Source organism: Megalobrama amblycephala, linkage group LG12 (assembly GCF_018812025.1).
Source record: "Megalobrama amblycephala isolate DHTTF-2021 linkage group LG12, ASM1881202v1, whole genome shotgun sequence".
Taxonomy (NCBI): domain Eukaryota; kingdom Metazoa; phylum Chordata; class Actinopteri; order Cypriniformes; family Xenocyprididae; genus Megalobrama; species Megalobrama amblycephala.
The window spans coordinates 37,270,471-37,292,020 of NC_063055.1; the positions used below are offsets into that span (position 1 = coordinate 37,270,471).

General features: G+C 33.7%; 1 protein-coding gene across 1 annotated transcript; it reads right to left on the minus strand.

The window, feature by feature from the left end:
• Positions 1-2,038: 2,038 nt before the first annotated feature.
• On the minus strand, positions 2,039-14,799 carry tgoln2 (trans-golgi network protein 2). Its single transcript, XM_048210987.1, has 4 exons — positions 14,651-14,799; positions 12,000-13,006; positions 11,811-11,894; positions 2,039-3,529 (listed from the first exon to the last, which is right to left on the minus strand). Exons 1-4 carry the CDS (start codon positions 14,697-14,699, stop codon positions 3,527-3,529), a joined length of 1,143 nt encoding a protein of 380 aa, XP_048066944.1. The 5' UTR covers positions 14,700-14,799; the 3' UTR covers positions 2,039-3,526.
• Between the last annotated feature and the right edge of the window lie 6,751 nt (positions 14,800-21,550).

The following is a 21,550-nucleotide window of genomic DNA, read 5'->3' on the forward strand; positions in this document are numbered from 1 at the left end:
CTGAACATTAACTAACAAGTCAAACACATGAAATAATAACACTTAATTTCAATATTATGCTAACCCAGCCAAGCATGATGGGAATTATAATCCACCGCCCCAGTTTCACGTGATATCGGAATTATTGTAAATACGAGTTTCCTAGTTGGAAATTGGACATGAACACCTTCTCAGGTTGTGGAAGTTCGGGGATATCTCTGCCTTTACATGCTATCGGAAATTTCCGACCACTTCTGAAGTCGTGATTACGAGCTTGTCGCATTCAAGTCCTTTGTCGTCGGAACGAACAGGAATCAAATCAAGGAGACCTGGAGGAGTTCCTGTCCTTGATTCTGATTGGTCAATAGCTGTGTTTTATTCACAATAAAAATGGCAATCAGCTTCACCCAATGTATCACTATATAACACTCTTAGCAATGTAAACTGTATGTTCTCAGTTGATATTGTTCATTGAAGCTCACTGTAATATGTAGAAGAGTATTGTGAGAAAGAGATCGAGTGAGCGAGTTTATTACCTGCATTCAGATTTAGCATTTTCCTTCAGGTTCATAATAAAAAATCTGTTTAAATGTCCGCTGCGATATCTTGTCCTTTGAACAGTTAAGGGGTTTTCCCGTGACTGACAGCGCTAGTCAAAGCATTTGTCAGTTGCGTCTTGTTCTGTCTTCACAACAATTCATCTTTTCAATGTAAAAGTCTTCGCTACTGACTGACACTCTCATAAAGACAGTCTTTGCCGCCATCTAATGGCGTAATAATGTAACTTCTGTTGCTGGGACTACTTTGGGACTATTTTTTCCGGCGGTAAGAAGGCTTTTAGAAGAAGTTTGCTTCATGGAAGTTGCATTGATTTTTTTACTTTAATATTTGTATTGTGTGGTACCCGTTTTATAAAAGCATTAAGGTACGAGAGGCTAGTGCTGTATCGTGAATAAGTTACGGCTTCGCGTCGTGCCTAACAACGTCCATTAGCCGTGACTTATTCACGATACAGCACAGCCTCAAGTACCTTATTGCTTACTTAAAGCTAAAATTATATTTAGCGTACCATTCACTGACAACCATAAACATTTACCACTTGCTGACGATTCTGGAATTTCGGTCAAAACATACAGTATGCGTCAAATGATTGTTCATATATGTAAATATGCACCACTTTAAAGGGTTAGTTCACCCAAAAATGAAAATTCTGTTTTAAATATGTTTTTTTAGTAGCTTTCTGGGCATTGAAAGTGTTAATTATCTTGCTGGCAATGGAGGCCTCACAGAGACATCGGATTTCATCAAAAATATCTTAATTTGTGTTCTGAAGATGAAAAAAGATCTTACAGGTGAGAAATGACATGAGGGTGAGTAATAAATGGCAGAATTTTCATTTTTGGGTGAACTAACCCTTTAACCCGTTTATGGCCCGCCCAACTCTGGCTTCCTTAGCTTCCCAGTGGAAAATACGGCTTGAGATACGGTACTCATGTCCATTTTTTTACTAGGAAACTCATAATTCAGATACGTGAAGGCAGCACATTTTTTGATACCCAAGTTCCATAGGCAAGAATAAACCTGGTGTTCATGGTTCCTATTCTTTCCGACAACAAAGCACTTGAATGCAACAAGCTTGTAATCAACTTAAGAAGTGGGACATTTCCGATATAGCACGTGAAAATCATTCTTGTAGTTCCAACACAAATTTCATTTAAGTGGATTGAACACAATGAAATTAAGTTAGGGCAAAGTGTATAGCAATTGTGTTGGTTTAGCTCATTTTAGCTTATTTCAAGAATCAAAAATCTTTTTTTTTTTTTTCAGTGTAGTTTTTTTAAACTAAGTTTTACTTTAGTTATTTTATTACTTTAACTTAAACTAAGAGAAACGTTGCCTTGGAAACTAGCTAAAATATAATAAGTTAGTTTTTTATATTGTATTTTATTTTAGGCAATGTTTATTTTATTATGAGCATTAACTATTTAAGTAATGATTTTTTTTATGGTTTTAGGTTTAGTCAATAATAACCTTGATTCAGGTGACAAAAATAGACGAGTCAGAGGAAAAAAAAAATCAAACCTTTATTTGATCAATTTTCTTTTCAGCGTAGAAAGAGTATCACTCGTGAAAAGATTGCAATAGTGGTAAAAGATAGACCACAGTAAATAGGTAAGTTAAACCCCGTCGTATTTTGTTACCCATGTAATAATTCAAAATAGGTTCTTTATTTCAAGAAAAATGGTTGTGCAAAGCCACTGGTTAAACATCAAATCACAGGCTCAACAGAGAATACACACAATAGACACAACCAGAGTGACATAACTTATAACACGGCACCCAATAAAATATCCATTTCCCATCTTTAGGATCAAGAGGTGTATGAGTATCTTTCCTTTTGTTGCTCGTTTCTGGGCAATGTCTGGATTTGGCACAGGAATCTCACTTCATGAATCAAGCATGGGTAATTATAATACTACTGCACACCAAAAACACATCTTTAAATTAATCATAAACTGCTGAAAAGAACAATAAAACAATAAGACGGTGGCTTCTTCATCAGCTAAACAGTGGATTTACTCTGGAACAGGATGGCTTGTTTGAACATCAAAGCTTTTTGATGAATGAAAGTGCATCTTGTCAGAATCAGAATCAGTTTTTCTTTCTCCAAGAAAGGGCCGTTTTGAGGAGTTTTTGGACTATGGTGTTACATTATAAAAGGTATAATTTATGGCTTTTTATGTTTTAAAATCTAACGTAAATGTAAAACGTAACGGTTTAACGGAAAATATAAATGATATTTATATTTATAAATATATATTTTTTGTTGCGGGACCAGTGAAAAGGGCAAGTATGAATCTGAACTGAATGGCCAGCAGAAAATATCCTTATTGTTGAGCCCTGCGAAGATGATTTAGCATTCTTAGTGTGTACAATATATGTAAAGTAGGAGCATGTCAAAAGCACACTCCTTTACTAATCTATACTGATAGAAAGTGCAATTCACATTCCCTATAAATGTGATCAGCTTCAAGAACTCATACAGCACATCTCAGAGCAATTCAAAAATCAATCACTCCCAGTTTCCCATAAAACATCAACAGCTAACATATACTTTCAAAAATATATATTGTTTCCTTCTGTATTACACAATTCGCCCAGCAATAAATTGAGAAAAGAAAAAAAAACAAACAAACAAGGAAACTCTACCAACAAGGCTCGGTAATTAAATAGAAAGAGAGGCCACAGATTGAACCAACATCTACAGTATGTACCGATTTAGGGAACATTATTTATGTAGTTAATTAATGCTAAAAGACAAAAGATCATGACCCCAGTAACCTATGACAGACTTTGTTTCCAACATACCTGACATGCTATGAACGGATGAGGACACGCCATTAATGTCATTTTAGATGAGTTAGTGACGATTGCTGAACAATATTTATGAGTATTAATATACGCCGCATTATGAATAATTCAAGTTTCAAGATCACAGTTTAGATATTTCGGTTCATCCACTGCTGACTCATCTGACTGGGTCTTCTCACTGGAAAACAGAACACAAAAGACACAAAACATTTCATTTCAATGGAAGAAAATTGACAAATTCCACAAAAAAAAATTACATAACGTTCCATTTGCAACATCATTAGACCATTTTATTTGATTAACTCTGATCAGTTTAATAAGCAAAATTGGACTGTTGTTCTTATGATTTAATAGAAACCATATAATATGGTGCAGTTCTTAATGAGGTTACATTATACTTTTTATTTACTTGCCATAACTGAGTTAAACTTGCATTCGGGTTAAATGACAAACAAGAGCATTCATGATAAAGATAGGGAAAAATCATTTTAAAATCTACTTTAAAACACATTCTCTTTATGTTAACTTTTTAGATTCTCTAAAATTCCGCATTCGAAAATGTCATGTTGTGTAACCATGTAATGACATATTTTCTTCAAACACCCTGAATGCATTTGAGAACATATTCAAGTTTTTAAACATATTTTCTCAAAAAAACATTTTTTACAAATATTACTATGTTTTGTGAAGACACCACATGACATTTGTATGGAAACTTGTTTCCGCCATGAAAAGAAAAAAAGAAAAAGAAAAAAAAAAAGGAAAAAAAAGGTAATTGCTACTCTTTTTATCTCACAATTCTTCTATTTTTCTCAGAATTGAGATATAAACTCACAACTGGGAAAAAAAAAAAAGTCATGCAATTAACAGCAAAAAGCTTCCACACATTTTACTACATGAACTAACCTTGACTTGTCATAAAAAGGTCAAATATTTTAAGGGGGCATTTTCACAACACCATTTTCAACTAAAAACGAAAAAAACTTTTAATGCGTTTGGCCATTCATTTACTCGAAAACGGCATTTTGGGGGCTTAAAAGTGCAAACTTTTGAAAACGGGTTTCAAAGTGCACGTTTTTGAAAGCGATACCGTTATCGTCTCTGTGTAAACTACAAAAACATTATACGTTCAGTCTATAGATGCGTAGTTTCTTTACAAAGTGACGTCGCCAACTACTGGCCTGGCATGAATAATACCAGCGTTTTAATTCGTTTTTGCAAATCCATGTAAACAGAGATCGCTTTGACAATGGTGTCATCTGTACGTGAAAGACACAAAGGAAAACTTCAGTTTTTAGTACATTGTTGTTGTGTAAACGTACCCTAGAGACCTTTTCACACTTGAAATAGTTAACCCTGGATCATTCTAAACCCCGGGTAAATGGAATCCTGGGTTATCTTGCTTCACGTTTCACACTGCTCACAATTTATCTGGGATTAAACCCTAGGTTAACGTTCTTATTTGCATATTTGCGGTGTCGAGTCATTGATTGGATGAAAATTCCAATGCAAATTGGCTAATCAGAGACATCTGGTGGCCGGAAAAATAATATTCATATGTGCTGCCATACTAGATGCCTGTATGTCTCTTTAATAAATGTACATGTATACTGTATAGCTCTAGTCTAGTTGCTCAAAAGAGTATTTCCGGTCATAATAACCTGTATATTTTTTTAGGTTTTGCATTTGAAAATATATTTAGACATTATCAAACACTAGATTTTGATAAGTAGCTATAGATTTTTGTTAAATGTTAAAAAAGTTAATCACTCACATCCTAATGTTATTTTAAGATAGTCACATAAGCATAAATAATATTAATGAATGCAAGCAAATACTGAATTTAGCCCAAGAAAGAAGCTTAAAACAAGGTAAGCAACTGCATTCAACAAAACTCTTTATTATGTAATATATCCAGTGAAGGGGTTAGATAAGATGTTTTTCCTTGTTCTTCATAGAAACTCATTCGACCTCCTACAGAGAGAGAAAGATTGCAGAAAGACTAAAACTGTTAAAAATATGACAACTAGCATCTGGTTAGGGTAGCTATTGAAGTGTTGCTCACGTTAGATACCTATCTATTATCTCGCAATAAGCATTAATTACAATGCTCTACATAAAATACTGCACCGACTAGATTCCTGAGAGGTCAACTAATGCGTTAAAATGTCAAATGTCACTCAACGGCATGATGCTCGAGAAACTGAAACGAATGCAGTTCAATGCCAGAGATATCCAGTGTTTGGAACTATTGCTTGCCTCGCGACACGCGTTACTTCCGCATTCCTATGGAAGTCTATGGGAGCGTCGCAACTCTGTTTTTCAGTGGCTCTGGACATATAGTGAGGTTTCTCTCTATGACATCATTTCCTGTTTTGTTTCTGCATGTTGGTCACACAACATGAATGATTTGATGGCTTTTTAAATATTAATAAGCATTTTTGTTAAATATATAAAGGTATTTATTTTATTTTATTATTTTTTCTTCATTATGATACTGGACAGTTGTATTACCCTGGAATTTGTGACTTTACCCACCAAAAAATAAATAAATAAATAAATAAAAATGAAGTTTAAAGGCACAATATGTACGTTTTTGTCACTAGAGATCATTTTCAAAACAATAAAGGCGAAGCTTGATGATGCTATGAAGGAGAGAGGAATGATGGGAGATGCAGAGAAGTATGGAATTCACAAATCATGTTCACGGATGAGGTAATGAATTAGTTTTTGTTTTACCTGCACGTTTGATCACACTATTTTATGTCATCGTAATGAATTTGCTGCAAGGAACGTGAAATGTAATGCTATATTAGCCTGTTACTGATGTGTGACTATTTGTCAAATGATTTGGTGGGTTAATGCTGCGCAGTTTACGTGTTTAAAACAATCATACTAAAAGTAAATTTGAACAAACCCACAGTATTTGCAAGTAATGGCTGAATATTTTTGTGCAACACGTACTGTATTTAATTTCACTGCCACATACATGTTCACCAGACTTGATAAAAAGCATTACTGAAGTACAAACAATATGCAATATAACTGTATGTGTAATTTCATCAGCATAACCCACGCAGAATTATGTACAATTCATGCATTATCAGCGATATCTGTATCTCACATTGTTTATATGTGCTATTAGTGACATTTATATCTATTCAAATCATCTGTACATGACTATTACTTGTACAATAAATAATATATACTTGCTTAGCTGTCTATTAAAACATGCGAGAGTCTCTGTCAAGTCTAAGTTTGTCACAAAGCTCTCTCAATCTTGAAAACGGCACGCCAATATTGATCCTTGCTTTATTTCTCCACTTGTCCAAAAGCGTGCTTGCCTTAGTTGACTTACGTTTACGTTTTATTTTATTTTTTTCTGCACTTGCCAATGAATAATCGTGATCCATGATGACTGAACGACAACAGCTGCGTGCCAGAGGATAGTGCGGATATTATGTCATTGATAGGCGACCGTGACAAGGGACAAGCCATTATCTCAAATTAGAGTTTCTCTGGATTTACAAATCCTTTTGGGATAATGCAAGTACACAGCTGCATGAAATATATCACACTGTGCAAGTGTTTTTTGGATATTTTGTCAGAAAAATCCAGACCTGCAAACTCACAAGAGGTAAAAAAGGTGACTAATTAAATATTTGTAGGGGGGTGTGGGGACATCCTTCCCCATGAGAAAACTGTGTTTTTAACATGTAAACGAAGCATTCTGGTGCATTTTTTGACAAGAAAATAAATGGAAAAGGCAACGTTTGCTTCAAGTAAAAAAACATTTACTGACCGACTCAAATTTCACAATTGGATTGGATTTCAATTCAGGAGCTTGCGATTTGATTTCGATTTGATTACCTTTGATTCAGTATTGATTCATTTGGGGCCTATCAGGTACAGTACATGGCAAATTTCCTCAAAGAAAAAAAATATCTCTCAACTAATTCTGTAAACTATACAGGGAACCACAGTTGGTACATCATTATTTTATTAAAGGTTAAAATTAATTGATTTGTAAGCTACTACAAAAAAAAGTTATTATAACTTTTAATAATACATTTTTAATGACATAATTATGTTTTTACTCGTTTTTAGGCTATATAAAACATTTAAATGGTGGCTGTCATAAAACGGATTTATTCAAACATGCATTCAATATTGAAGCACATGTTAAGTACAAATACAAGGAATATGCAATAGCCTATAGTGCATATATGTAGCAAAAATGCTCTTCTCTAAGTTCATTTTTGTAGCTGACTAATGCATTTTTGGACACTGAACGGCTTTTCTGAGGTAAATGTGATGGTGAATGTAACATTTTTACTATCCGTTTTATTGACATTTTTTCACGGTTGAAACACTCACTGATTGATTACATGAGACATGATACAGATTTTGTCAAGTTGTACTATATCTTTCAACATACAGTACAGTCCAAAAGTTTGGAACCACTAAGATTTTTAATGTTTTTAAAAGAAGTTTCGTCTGCTCACCAAGGCTACATTTATTTAATTAAAAATACAGTAAAAAACAGTAATATTGTGAAATATTATTACAATTTAAAATAACTGTGTACTATTTAAATATATTTGACAAAGTAATTTATTCCTGTGATGCAAAGCTGAATTTTCAGCATCGTTACTCCAGTCTTCAGTGTCACATGATCCTTCAGAAGTCATTCTAATATGCTGATTTGCTGCTCAATAAACATTTATGATTATTTTCAATGTTGAAAACAGTTGTGTACTTTTTTTTTCAGGATTCCTTGATGAATAGAAAGTTCAAAAGAACAGCATTTATCTGAAATACAAAGCTTCTGTAGCATTATACACTACCGTTCAAAAGTTTGGGGTCAGTAAGAATTTTTATTTTTATTTTTTTGAAAAGAAATTAAAGAAATGAATACTTTTATTCAGCAAGGATGCATAAAATCAATCAAAAGTGGCAGTAAAGACATTTATAATGTTACAAAAGATTAGATTTCAGATAAACACTGTTCTTTTGAACTTTCTATTCATCAAATAATCCTGAAAAAAAATATTGTACACAAATATTTTGTACAATTGTACACATTAAATGTTTCTTGAGCAGCAGATCAGCATATTAGAATGATTTCTGAAGGATCATGTGACACTGAGTAGTAATGACTGGAGTAATGATGCTGAAAATTCAGCTTTGCATCACAGGAATAAATTACAGTTATTTTAAATTGTAATAATATTTCACAATATTACTGTTTTTACTGTATTTTTAATTAAATAAATGTAGCCTTGGTGAGCAGATGAAACTTCTTTTAAAAACATTAAAAATCTTAGTGGTTCCAAACTTTTGGACTGTACTGTACCTTCCAAGGTTCATGCATGTTTATTTCATGTTTTAACTAGTAAAGCGGAAGAGATGGTCAGTTCATGTGCACTCTGTGTGAACTGATGCACTGTTAAGCGCCACAGAGCGGCAGAAAAGATCGCAACAGCTCAAGAAACATGGCGTCTATGGTCTCACTCCAGTCTATGGGAAAGCAGCCCATTTTCGATTCTTGTGAGGTTATTATTGTGCTTGCAATTTCACCGTGACACCCCACCCCCAACAAAAAAAACCTCTTTGAATCTACACGATTCACATAAATTATATATATATATATATATATATATATATATATTTATTAGGGATGCAACAATACAGTTAGCCCACGGTTCAATACATACCTCGGTTTTTTAACCACGGTTTTCGGTTCGGTTCGGTTCAGTTTGTTATTCTATGCTTAGGCAATAGGAACAGTAAGAGGTTAGTAGAAAAAGTAAAAACGATTTATTGCAATACTCCTTTATTTTATTTAAAAGCAAAGAAAAGTCCACTAGTTTCTAGTGTATTGTATAATATAAAATATTTTTTTATTTTAAAATTAACACTGACATCTCACAGCTGTTGGTAGCCCATGTACAAACTGTACAAACAAATTCTCCAAAGCTGTTTACCAAGCTTTCGATTAAATTTAATATTTGAAATCACCAATAAAATCTGACAACAACTGCCTCATTTTATTTTATTTTTTTTCTCAAACGCTGGAATCATGACAAAAAATCTGTACTTTTCAGGCTGGATCAAGCTAATGCGCGTCTCTTGTGCCTCATTTAGGAGACACTCGTCTGACTGTTTCTATAGAAACCGGTGCTTCTAACGGCCGCTGCAGTGACGCGATGACTTTATCAGTCAGCGATTGGCTCTTATTTAGAAGGCGGGACTTATTCCACCATATTGCGCGTTTCACTTTCTCCCATTCAAAACAATACGAGTGACGCGTCTTGTGTTATTCTATAGTCTTTGATTATACTCAACGGCAAAACCGAAATGTCTCCACACCACGGATTTGAAAGACGCCGGCGCTTCCTCGTACTGTAGCCTCACTTCCCCGCCGCTCGCCATGTTAAAGTGTGGAATGATGGTTCAGCGCCCCCTAACTTTAGAGCATAGTGATTGAATATTTACTCGTGGGGAGGAGTACTCGTAGACTTACAGGCACACACAAACAGTCAATTCGGAGAGAAATAAAACGCACATAAATTATTTAAACGTAAAACCGAAAAAAACGCAATTCACAAGCGCGTATTGAACTGTGGATGTCGTACCGAACGGTTCAATATTATATTGAGAATTGTGGCATCCCTAATATATATATATATATATATATATATATATATATATAGTGTCAAAACAGCGAATTTCTCAAAAAAAAAGCGACTAGTTTGCAGTAGAGCTAAACGATTCTGGATAAAATGAGAATTACGATTTTTTGGTTTCAAATAGAGATCACGATTCTCCCACGATTCTTAATATAAAACCAAATAAAATAACATGTAATTTACTAGGTTCTGTCAGGTGCTGACTCTAATTGCTGAAAAATGTTTGAATTAATTATTTAAAAATGGTTTTGAGTGAATTCAATGACTCATTAATAAATACTTGTTTCATTGCTGGATGAATCAGTGTTTTTGAACGAATCAATTGAATGAACGATTCAATGACAAATACATTTTTTAACAGTCAGTTGTCGCCACCCAGTGGAATTAGATGCAACCGTTATTTGACGTGCCAAGTTCATTTCAAAAGGTAGTTTGCTCTATTTTGATCGCTATCATAGACATCGGTGTTAAATACTAACTTATAAAACTTATATCTCAGTACTTCTGTGATAATGTGAATATTTGTAACACAGAAATATCTAATATCTATGATTCAAAACGGCTGTCTCTGGCTCTGTCAGCGCGAACACAGATTTGAACATTCCGGTTTGATTTTGTCAAAGGTTTAATAGACACGGGAGAATCGATGTCATTAATAAAGTAGGATCGCGTGGGCGCTTGAATCGAGATCGCGATCTTTTTACGATGAATCATGCAGCTTTAGTTTGCAAGTATGAAAATCTTACATATTGTGCCTTTAATTGATAAACATATACTACCAGTCAAAAGTTTGGAAACATTACTATTTTTAATGTTTTTGAACGAAGTCTCTTCTGCTCATCAAGGCTGCATTTATTTCATAATAAATACAGAAAAAACAACAATATTGTGAAATATTATTACAATTTAAAATTATGGTTTTCTATTTTAATATACTTTAAAATATAATTTATTTCTGTGATGCAAAGCTGAATTTTCAGCATCATTACTCCAGTCTTCAGTGTCACATGATCCTTCAGAAATCATTCTGATATGATGATTTATTATCAATGTTGGAAACAGTTGTGTTGCTTAACATTATTTTATAACCTGTGATACATTTTCAGGATTCTTTGATGAATAAAAAGTTAAAAAAATATCAGCATTTATTTAAAATAGAAATCTTTTTTTAACAATATACACTACTGTTCAAAAGTTTGGGGTCAGTAATTTTTTTTCTTTCTTTTTTTTTTTGGAAGAAATTAATACTTTTACTCAGCACGGATGTGTTAAATTGATAAAAAGTGATAGTAAAGATTTATATTGTTAGAAAATATCTCTATTTTGAATAAATGCTGTTCTTTTTAACCTTTTATTCATCAATGAATCCTGAAAATGTATCACAGGTTATAAAATAATGTTAAGCAGCACAACATTGATAATAAATCATCATATTAGAATGATTTCTGAAGGATCATGTGACACTGAAGACTGGAGTAATGATGCTGAAAATTCAGCTTTGATCACAGAAATAAATTATATTTTAAAATATATTAAAATAGAAAACCATAATTTTAAACTGTAATAATATTTCACAATATTATTGTTTTTTCTGTATTTATTATGAAATAAATGCAGCCTTAATGAGAATAAGAGACATAGTAATGTTTCCAAACTTTTGACTGGTACTGCATGTAGAAACATGTTTTTCAATCATATCATATCATATTTTTGAACAAACTAACAGACAGAAGCGTTAACTCTCCGTGTGTACATATCGCTACTTACATGCTGGTCGAGTTTTTGGTAATCTGATGTTTTGGGTCTCCGTGAGCCTCTTGATCTCCGGCCCTCGACGACAAAAGCAATAATCTGTAGGAGAGGGTGAAAGGAAAAATAAGCATTTATTTGACATCTTTAAAATGCAGCAGCACAAACTAAAAAACATCTCTCCGGGACGGAAGGAGGCGCACTAACCTTCCGCTTGTTGTGACTGGCAATATACAGCACCGCCACCAGAATGACGGCACACACCAGATAGGCGAAGAAGTGGCTGCTCTCTGCGCTCTGCTCGACCTGCTGACCGCCATTTGATTTGTTACCTTCCACGTTTTCGATCTTGTGGTCAGATGCACCCTGGTCTGTATCATCAGTGCCATCTAAACCGTCATTATCAACATCTATTTCTTCCTTTTGTTGTTCTTCACTGTTTGTAGGGTTCTCGGGTTCAGACTGATTCTCATCACCCTCGTCAACATCTTCAACAGTTTCGGCATTAACATCTGCAATTCGGTCAGCTGTGGTCTGCTTCTTTTCTCCTCCATTTGGTTCATCTCCTTCTTTATCAGGGGCAGGTGTGTTCTGCTTCCCTTCATCTTTTTTAGGATCATCTTTTTCGTTTTCTTCCTCTTTAGCAGCTTTAGAGACTGCTTGTTCTACAGCAGCTTTGCCATCTCGGTCTTTTAAGTCTTCCTTTGATACATCTGTGCCATCAGGTACAGGTTTGTTTTGTTGACTGTCTTTATCACTTCCACCTTTTTTTGACAAATCACCTTCAGCTTTAGCCGTTTCTGTGGGTTTGTTTTCTTGACCGTCTTTATCACTTCCACCTTTTTTTGACAAATCACCTTCAGCTTTAGCCGTTTTTGTGGGTTTGTTTTCTCCCACTGGTTTATTAGGGTTAGGTGGGGTTTGCTTCTCTTCAGCTGAACCATCTTTAGAAGTTTTAGGGGCAGTTACCTGATTAACCTGTGTTTCGTTCTCAGATGAGGTCTTCTCTTCTTTCTTTGCGTCTGTAACATCTGTTTCATCCAGTTGTTCATTTGAAGATGTTTTATTTGCTTTATTATTATCATCATCAGAACCATTACTATCAGGGATACCCTTTGATGTTTTTAGCGGATTATCACTTTTTTTCTCAACCGTTGTTTCATGACCGTCTTCTGAAGCGCCATTATTTACATCTGGCAATGGACTGGTGCAAACTGAAAAATACCACAAGAGAGAGAATCACAAAAAAATCTTAAGTTTAAAGGGTTAGTTTACGGAGTGGCTAGAAAGCACAGACTGTTCTGTTTGTTTATTGACACAGCAAATGTTTAGACAAATGTCAAACAGACAAGTGTGATTTCTTCAGTGATATCTGTCAGGTGATGGGTTTAAAAAAACTTCCCAGGTGGGAAAAAAGTATACTTGAATGCACTAAAAAATACTTAAATACAAGAAAGTGTACATTATTATTTTTTGTGCTAAATGAAAAAGTTATACACTATAAATAAACTAATCAAAAGTATATTTCTACTTTAGTAGTAATTCAGTGCACTCAAAAAAGTATACTAAATACCACTAATAGTTAAATTGATTTTATTACTAATGTACTGGTTATAAGTAAATTTTCCCAACTGTGGTACTTAAGTACACTTAATATAAATGCACTAATTAGTACTAACTCTTAAAGGGTTATTTCACCCTGTCATTTATTACTCACCCTCATGTCGTTCCACACCCGTAAGACCTTCGTTCATCTTCAGAACACAAATTAAGATATTTTTGTTGAAATCCGATGGCTCAGTGAGGCCTGCATAGCCAGCAATGACATTTCCTCTCTCAAGATCCATAAAGGTACGAAATACATATTTAAATCAGTTCATGTGAGTACAGTGGTTCAATATTAATATTATAAAGCAACGAGAATATTTTTGGTGCGCCAAAAAACTAAAATAACGACTTATTTAGTGATGGCCGATTTCAAAACACTGCTTCAGGAAGCTTCGGAGCATAATGAATCAGCGTGTCAAATCATGATTCGGATTGCGTGTCAAACCGCCAAACTGCTGAAATCACGTGACTTTGGTGCTCCGATCCGCTGATTTGATACGCTGATTCATTATGCTCCGAATCTTGCAGTGTTTTGAAATCGGCCATCACTATATAAGTCCTTATTTAATTTTTTTTGCCGCACCAAAAATATTTTCGTGGCTTTATAATATTAATATTGAACCACTGTACTCACATGAACTGATTTAAATATGTTTTTAGTACATTAATGGATCTTGAGAGAGGAAATGTCATTGCTGGCTATGAAGGCCTCACTGAGCCATCGGATTTCAACAAAAATATCTTAATTTGTGTTCTGAAGATGAATGAAGGTCTTACGGGTGTGGAACGACATGAGGGTGAGTAATAAATGACATTATTTTCATTTTTGGGTGAACTAACCCTTTAACTGAAGCTGTTCTGAAGGCCCAACACATAACTAAGACACTTAATGTGGGTTTTCCCTTTAATTTGCCACCAGTCTGTCATTTTAAACTGATTTACTAAGAAATACAGGGTGACTTTCAACAGGCAACACGTGTAAACAATGGCCTCGAACAGGAAGACACTGAAGCAGGAATGTGGATGATCCCGTCACATTCTTCAACACTTTTACTTCAAATCTTGCAAAAGTGTAAAGAAATGTCTGTAGATGGCTAATGATTAGCTAACATGTGAAGCAATCGAACAGATTTCTCAGTACAGTGAAATGGTTGACAAGTAAACACGTCACGAGCTTTATCAATCTGTCAGCCAATCCCACAAACATCATCTGACTAGCAGTGTAACTAGAGAGGAATACACTAACTTACCCTGAGACAGGAAGAGGACAACGAAACACAGCGTTATTAAGCGCATCATGGCTTGATTCGGTGATACAGTAATTCAGGAGCACAAGACTGACAGCCAACGCGATTCCGGTACAGCGCAGCGACTTCCGTGTTTACACAAAGAGCGTCGTGGTGAGATATGAAATGCGGACTGGATTCTGGTGACGGATGTCTTTTAAAATGTGATTTATGACGGATGTCTTTTAAAATGCTATTTATTTAAACGCTGCATTTTTTACATGCTATATATGTTTGTCATACATACTTACATGTTTGGTTTCTTAATACGTACCTAATTAAAGAAAATTAAATTTACACAAAGAGCATCGTGGTGAGATATGAAATGCGGACTGGATTCTGGTGATGGATGTCTTTTAAAATGCTATTTATTTCAACGCTGCATTTTTTACATGCTATATATGTTTGTCATACATACTTACATGTTTGGTTTCTTAATACGCACCTAATTAAAGAAAATTAAATTTACACAAAGAGCGTCGTGGTGAGATATAAAATGCGGACTGGATTCTGGTGACGGATGTCTTTTAAAATATGATTTATTTCAACGCTGCAGTTTTTACATGCTATATATGTTTGTCATACATACATGTTTGGTTTCTAAATACGCACCTAATTAAAGAAAATTAAATTTACACAAAGAGCGTCGTGGTGAGATATAAAATGCGGACTGGAGTCTGGTGACGGATGTCTTTTAAAATATGATTTATTTCAACGCTGCAGTTTTTACATGCTATATATGTTTGTCATACATACATGTTTGGTTTCTTAATACGCACCTAATTAAAGAAAATTAAATTTACACAAAGAGCGTCGTGGTGAGATATAAAATGCGGACTGGAGTCTGGTGACGGATGTCTTTTAAAATATGATTTATTTCAACGCTGCAGTTTTTACATGCTATGTATGTTTGTCATACATACATGTTTGGTTTCTAAATACGCACCTAATTAAAGAAAATTAAATTTACACAAAGAGCGTCGTGGTGAGATATAAAATGTGGACTGGATTCTGGTGACGGATGTCTTTTAAAATATGATTTATTTCAACGCTGCAGTTTTTACATGCTATATATGTTTGTCATACATACATGTTTGGTTTCTAAATACGCACCTAATTAAAGAAAATTAAATTTACACAAAGAGCGTCGTGGTGAGATATAAAATGCGGACTGGAGTCTGGTGACGGATGTCTTTTAAAATATGATTTATTTCAACGCTGCAGTTTTTACATGCTATATATGTTTGTCATACATACATGTTTGGTTTCTAAATACGCACCTAATTAAAGAAAATTAAATTTACACAAAGAGCGTCGTGGTGAGATATAAAATGTGGACTGGATTCTGGTGACGGATGTCTTTTAAAATATGATTTATTTCAACGCTGCAGTTTTTACATGCTATATATGTTTGTCATACATACATGTTTGGTTTCTAAATACGCACCTAATTAAAGAAAATTAAATTTACACAAAGAGCGTCGTGGTGAGATATAAAATGTGGACTGGATTCTGGTGACGGATGTCTTTTAAAATATGATTTATTTCAACGCTGCAGTTTTTACATGCTATATATGTTTGTCATACATACATGTTTGGTTTCTAAATACGCACCTAATTAAAGAAAATTAAATTTACACAAAAAGCGTTGTGGTGAGATATAAAATCCGGACTGGATTCTGGTGACGGATGTCTTTTAAAATGTGATTTATTTCAACGCTGCAGTTTTTACATGCTATATATGTTTGTCATACATACATGTTTGGTTTCTAAATACGCACCTAATTAAAGAAAATTAAATTTACACAAAGAGCGTCGTGGTGAGATATAAAATGCGGACTGGATTCTGGTGACTGATGTCTTTTAAAATGCGATTAATTCAACACTGCAGTTTTTACATGCTATATATATATATTTGTCATACATACTTACTTGTTTGGTTTCTAAATACGCACCTAATTAAAGAAAATTAAATTTACACAAAGAGCGTTGTGGTGAGATATAAAATGCGGACTGGATTCTGGTGACGGATGTCTTTTAAAATGCGATTTAATTCAACACTGCAGTTTTTACATGCTATATATGTTTGTCATACATACTTACATGTTTGGTTTCTAAATACGTACCTAATTAAAGAAAATTAAATTTACACAAAGAGCATCATGGTGAGATATAAAATGTGGACTGGAGTCTGGTGACGGATGTCTTTTAAAATGCGATTTATTTCAACGCTGCATTTTTTACATGCTATATATGTTTGTCATACATACTTACATGTTTGGTTTCTTAATACGCACCTAATTAAAGAAAATTAAATTTACACAAAGAGCGTTGTGGTGAGATATAAAATGTGGACTGGAGTCTGGTGACGGATGTCTTTTAAAATGCGATTTATTTCAACGCTGCATTTTTTATACGCTATATATGTTTGTCATACATACTTACATGTTTGGTTTCTAAATACGCACCTAATTAAAGAAAATTAAATTTACACAAAGAGCATCATGGTGAGATATAAAATGCGGACTGTAGTCTGGTGACAGATGTCTTTTAAAATGCGATTTATTTCAACGCTCATTTTTTACATGCTATATGTTTGTCATACATACTTACATGTTTGGTTTCTAAATACGCACCTAATTAAAGAAAATTAAATTTACACAAAGAGCATCATGGTGAGATATAAAATGTGGACTGGAGTCTGGTGACGGATGTCTTTTAAAATGCGATTTATTTCAACGCTGCATTTTTTACATGCTATATATGTTTGTCATACATACTTACATGTTTGGTTTCTTAATACGCACCTAATTAAAGAAAATTAAATTTACACAAAAAGCGTTGTGGTGAGATATAAAATGTGGACTGGGGTCTGGTGACGGATGTCTTTTAAAATGCGATTTATTTCAACGCTGCATTTTTTACATGCTATATATGTTTGTCATACATACTTACATGTTTGGTTTCTAAATACGCACCTAATTAAAGAAAATTAAATTTACACAAAAAGCGTTGTGGTGAGATATAAAATGTGGACTGGGGTCTGGTGACGGATGTCTTTTAAAATGCGATTTATTTCAACGCTGAATTTTTTACATGCTATATATGTTTGTCATACATACTTACATGTTTGGTTTCTAAATACGCACCTAATTAAAGAAAATTAAATTTACACAAAAAGCGTTGTGGTGAGATATAAAATGTGGACTGGGGTCTGGTGACGGATGTCTTTTAAAATGCGATTTATTTCAACGCTGCATTTTTTACATGCTATATATGTTTGTCATACATACTTACATGTTTGGTTTCTAAATACGCACCTAATTAAACAAAATTAAATTTACACAAAGAGCGTCGTGGTGAGATATAAAATGTGGACTGGAGTCTGGTGACGGATGTGTTTTTAAATGCGATTTATTTCAACGCTGCATTTTTTACATGCTATATATGTTTGTCATACATACTTACATGTTTGGTTTCTAAATACGCACCTAATTAAAGAAAATTAAATTTACACAAAAAGCGTTGTGGTGAGATATAAAATGTGGACTGGGGTCTGGTGACGGATGTGTTTTAAAATGTGATTTATTTCAACGCTGCATTTTTTACATGCTATATATGTTTGTCATACATACTTACATGTTTGGTTTCTAAATACGCACCTAATTAAAGAAAATTAAATTTACAGAAAGAGCGTCGTGGTGAGATATAAAATGCAGACTGGAGTCTGGTGACGGATGTGTTTTTAAATGCGATTTATTTCAACGCTGCATTTTTTACATGCTATATTTGTTTGTGATACATACTTACATGTTTGGTTTCTAAATACGCACCTAATTAAAGAAAATTAAATTTACAGAAAGAGCGTCGTGGTGAGATATAAAATGCAGACTGGAGTCTGGTGACGGATGTGTTTTTAAATGCGATTTATTTCAACGCTGCATTTTTTACATGCTATATATGTTTGTCATACATACTTACATGTTTGGTTTCTAAATACGCACCTAATTAAAGAAAATTAAATTTACACAAAGAGCGTTGTGGTGAGATATAAAATGCGGACTTGATTCTGGTGACGGATGTGTTTTAAAATGTGATTTATTTCAACGCTGCATTTTTTACATGCTATATATGTTTGTCATACATACTTACATGTTTGGTTTCTAAATACGCACCTAATTAAACAAAATTAAATTTACACAAAGAGCGTTGTGGTGAGATATAAAATGCGGACTGGATTCTGGTGACGGATGTCTTTTAAAATACGATTTAATTCAACACTGCATTTTTTACATGCTATATTTGTTTGTGATACATACATGTTTGGTTTCTAAATACGCACCTAATTAAAGAAAATTAAATTTACACAAAGAGCGTTGTGGTGAGATATAAAATGCGGACTGGAGTCTGGTGACGGATGTGTTTTTAAATGCGATTTATTTCAACGCTGCATTTTTTACATGCTATATTTGTTTGTGATACATACTTACATGTTTGGTTTCTAAATACGCACCTAATTAAACAAAATTAAATTTACACAAAGAGCGTTGTGGTGAGATATAAAATGCGGACTGGATTCTGGTGACGGATGTCTTTTAAAATGCGATTTAATTCAACACTGCATTTTTTACATGCTATATATGTTTGTCATACATACTTACATGTTTGGTTTCTAAATACGCACCTAATTAAAGAAAATTAAATTTACACAAAGAGCGTCGTGGTGAGATATAAAATGCAGACTGGAGTCTGGTGACGGATGTGTTTTTAAATGCAATTTATTTCAACGCTGCATTTTTTACATGTTTGTCATACATACTTACTTGTTTGGTTTCTAAATACGCACCTAATTAAACAAAATTAAATTTACACAAAAAGCGTCGTGGTGAGATATAAAATGTGGACTGGAGTCTGGTGACGGATGTCTTTTAAAATGCGATTTATTTCAACGCTGCATTTTTTACATGCTATATATGTTTGTCATACATACTTACATGTTTGGTTTCTAAATACGCACCTAATTAAACAAAATTAAATTTACACAAAGAGCGTCGTGGTGAGATATAAAATGTGGACTGGAGTCTGGTGACGGATGTGTTTTTAAATGCGATTTATTTCAACGCTGCATTTTTTACATGCTATATATGTTTGTCATACATACTTACATGTTTGGTTTCTAAATACGCACCTAATTAAAGAAAATTAAATTTACACAAAGAGCGTCGTGGTGAGATATAAAATGCAGACTGGAGTCTGGTGACGGATGTGTTTTTAAATGCAATTTATTTCAACGCTGCATTTTTTACATGTTTGTCATACATACTTACTTGTTTGGTTTCTAAATACGCACCTAATTAAACAAAATTAAATTTACACAAAAAGCGTCGTGGTGAGATATAAAATGTGGACTGGAGTCTGGTGACGGATGTCTTTTAAAATGCGATTTATTTCAACGCTGCATTTTTTACATGCTATATATGTTTGTCATACATACTTACATGTTTGGTTTCTAAATACGCACCTAATTAAAGAAAATTAAATTTACACAAAGAGCGTCGTGGTGAGATATAAAATGTGGACTGGAGTCTGGTGACGGATGTCTTTTAAAATGTGATTTATTTCAACGCTGCATTTTTTACATGCTATATGTTTGTCATACATACTTACATGTTTGGTTTCTAAATACGCACCTAATTAAACAAAATTAAATTTACACAAAAAGCGTCGTGGTGAGATATAAAATGCGGACTGGATTCTGGTGTGACGAATGTCTTTTAAAATGCGATTTAATTCAACACTGCAGTTTTTACATGCTATATATGTTTGTCATACATACTTACATGTTTGGTTTCTAAATAGAAAATTTAATTTACACAAAGAGCGTCGTGGTGAGATATAAAATGTGGACTGGACTTCAGTGACGGATCATTGAGGAATTGAAAATTCCTTTTAAAATGCAATTTAATTAAATACGCACCTAATTAAACAAAATTAAATTTACACAAAAAGCGTTGTGGTGAGATATAAAATGCGGACTGGAGTCTGGTGACGGATGTCTTTTAAAATGCGATTTATTTCAACGCTGCATTTTTTACATGCTATATATGTTTGTCATACATACTTACATGTTTGGTTTCTAAATACGCACCTAATTAAAGAAAATTAAATTTATACAAAGAGCATCGTGGTGAGATATAAAATGCGGACTGGATTCTGGTGACGGATGTCTTTTAAAATGCGATTTAATTCAACGCTGCAGTTTTTTACATGCTATATATGTTTGTCATACATACTTACATGTTTGGTTTCTAAATACGCACCTAATTAAAGAAAATTAAATTTACACAAAGAGCGTTGTGGCGAGATATAAAATGCGGACTGGAGTCTGGTGACGGATGTGTTTTTAAATGCGATTTATTTCAACACTGCATTTTTTACATGCTATATATGTTTGTCATACATACTTACATGTTTGGTTTCTAAATACGCACCTAATTAAACAAAATTAAATTTACACAAAAAGCGTCGTGGTGAGATATAAAATGCGGACTGGATTCTGGTGTGACGAATGTCTTTTAAAATGCGATTTAATTCAACACTGCAGTTTTTACATGCTATATATGTTTGTCATACATACTTACATGTTTGGTTTCTAAATAGAAAATTAAATTTACACAAAGAGCGTCATGGTGAGATATAAAATGTGGACTGGACTTCAGTGACGGATCATTGAGGAATTGAAAATTCCTTTTAAAATGCAATTTAATTCAACGCTGCAGTTTTTACATTTCATACTTAAATCAATTAATGTTTACATGTTTGATTTCTAAGTATGTACCTATTTAATAATGATGTCATAATTAT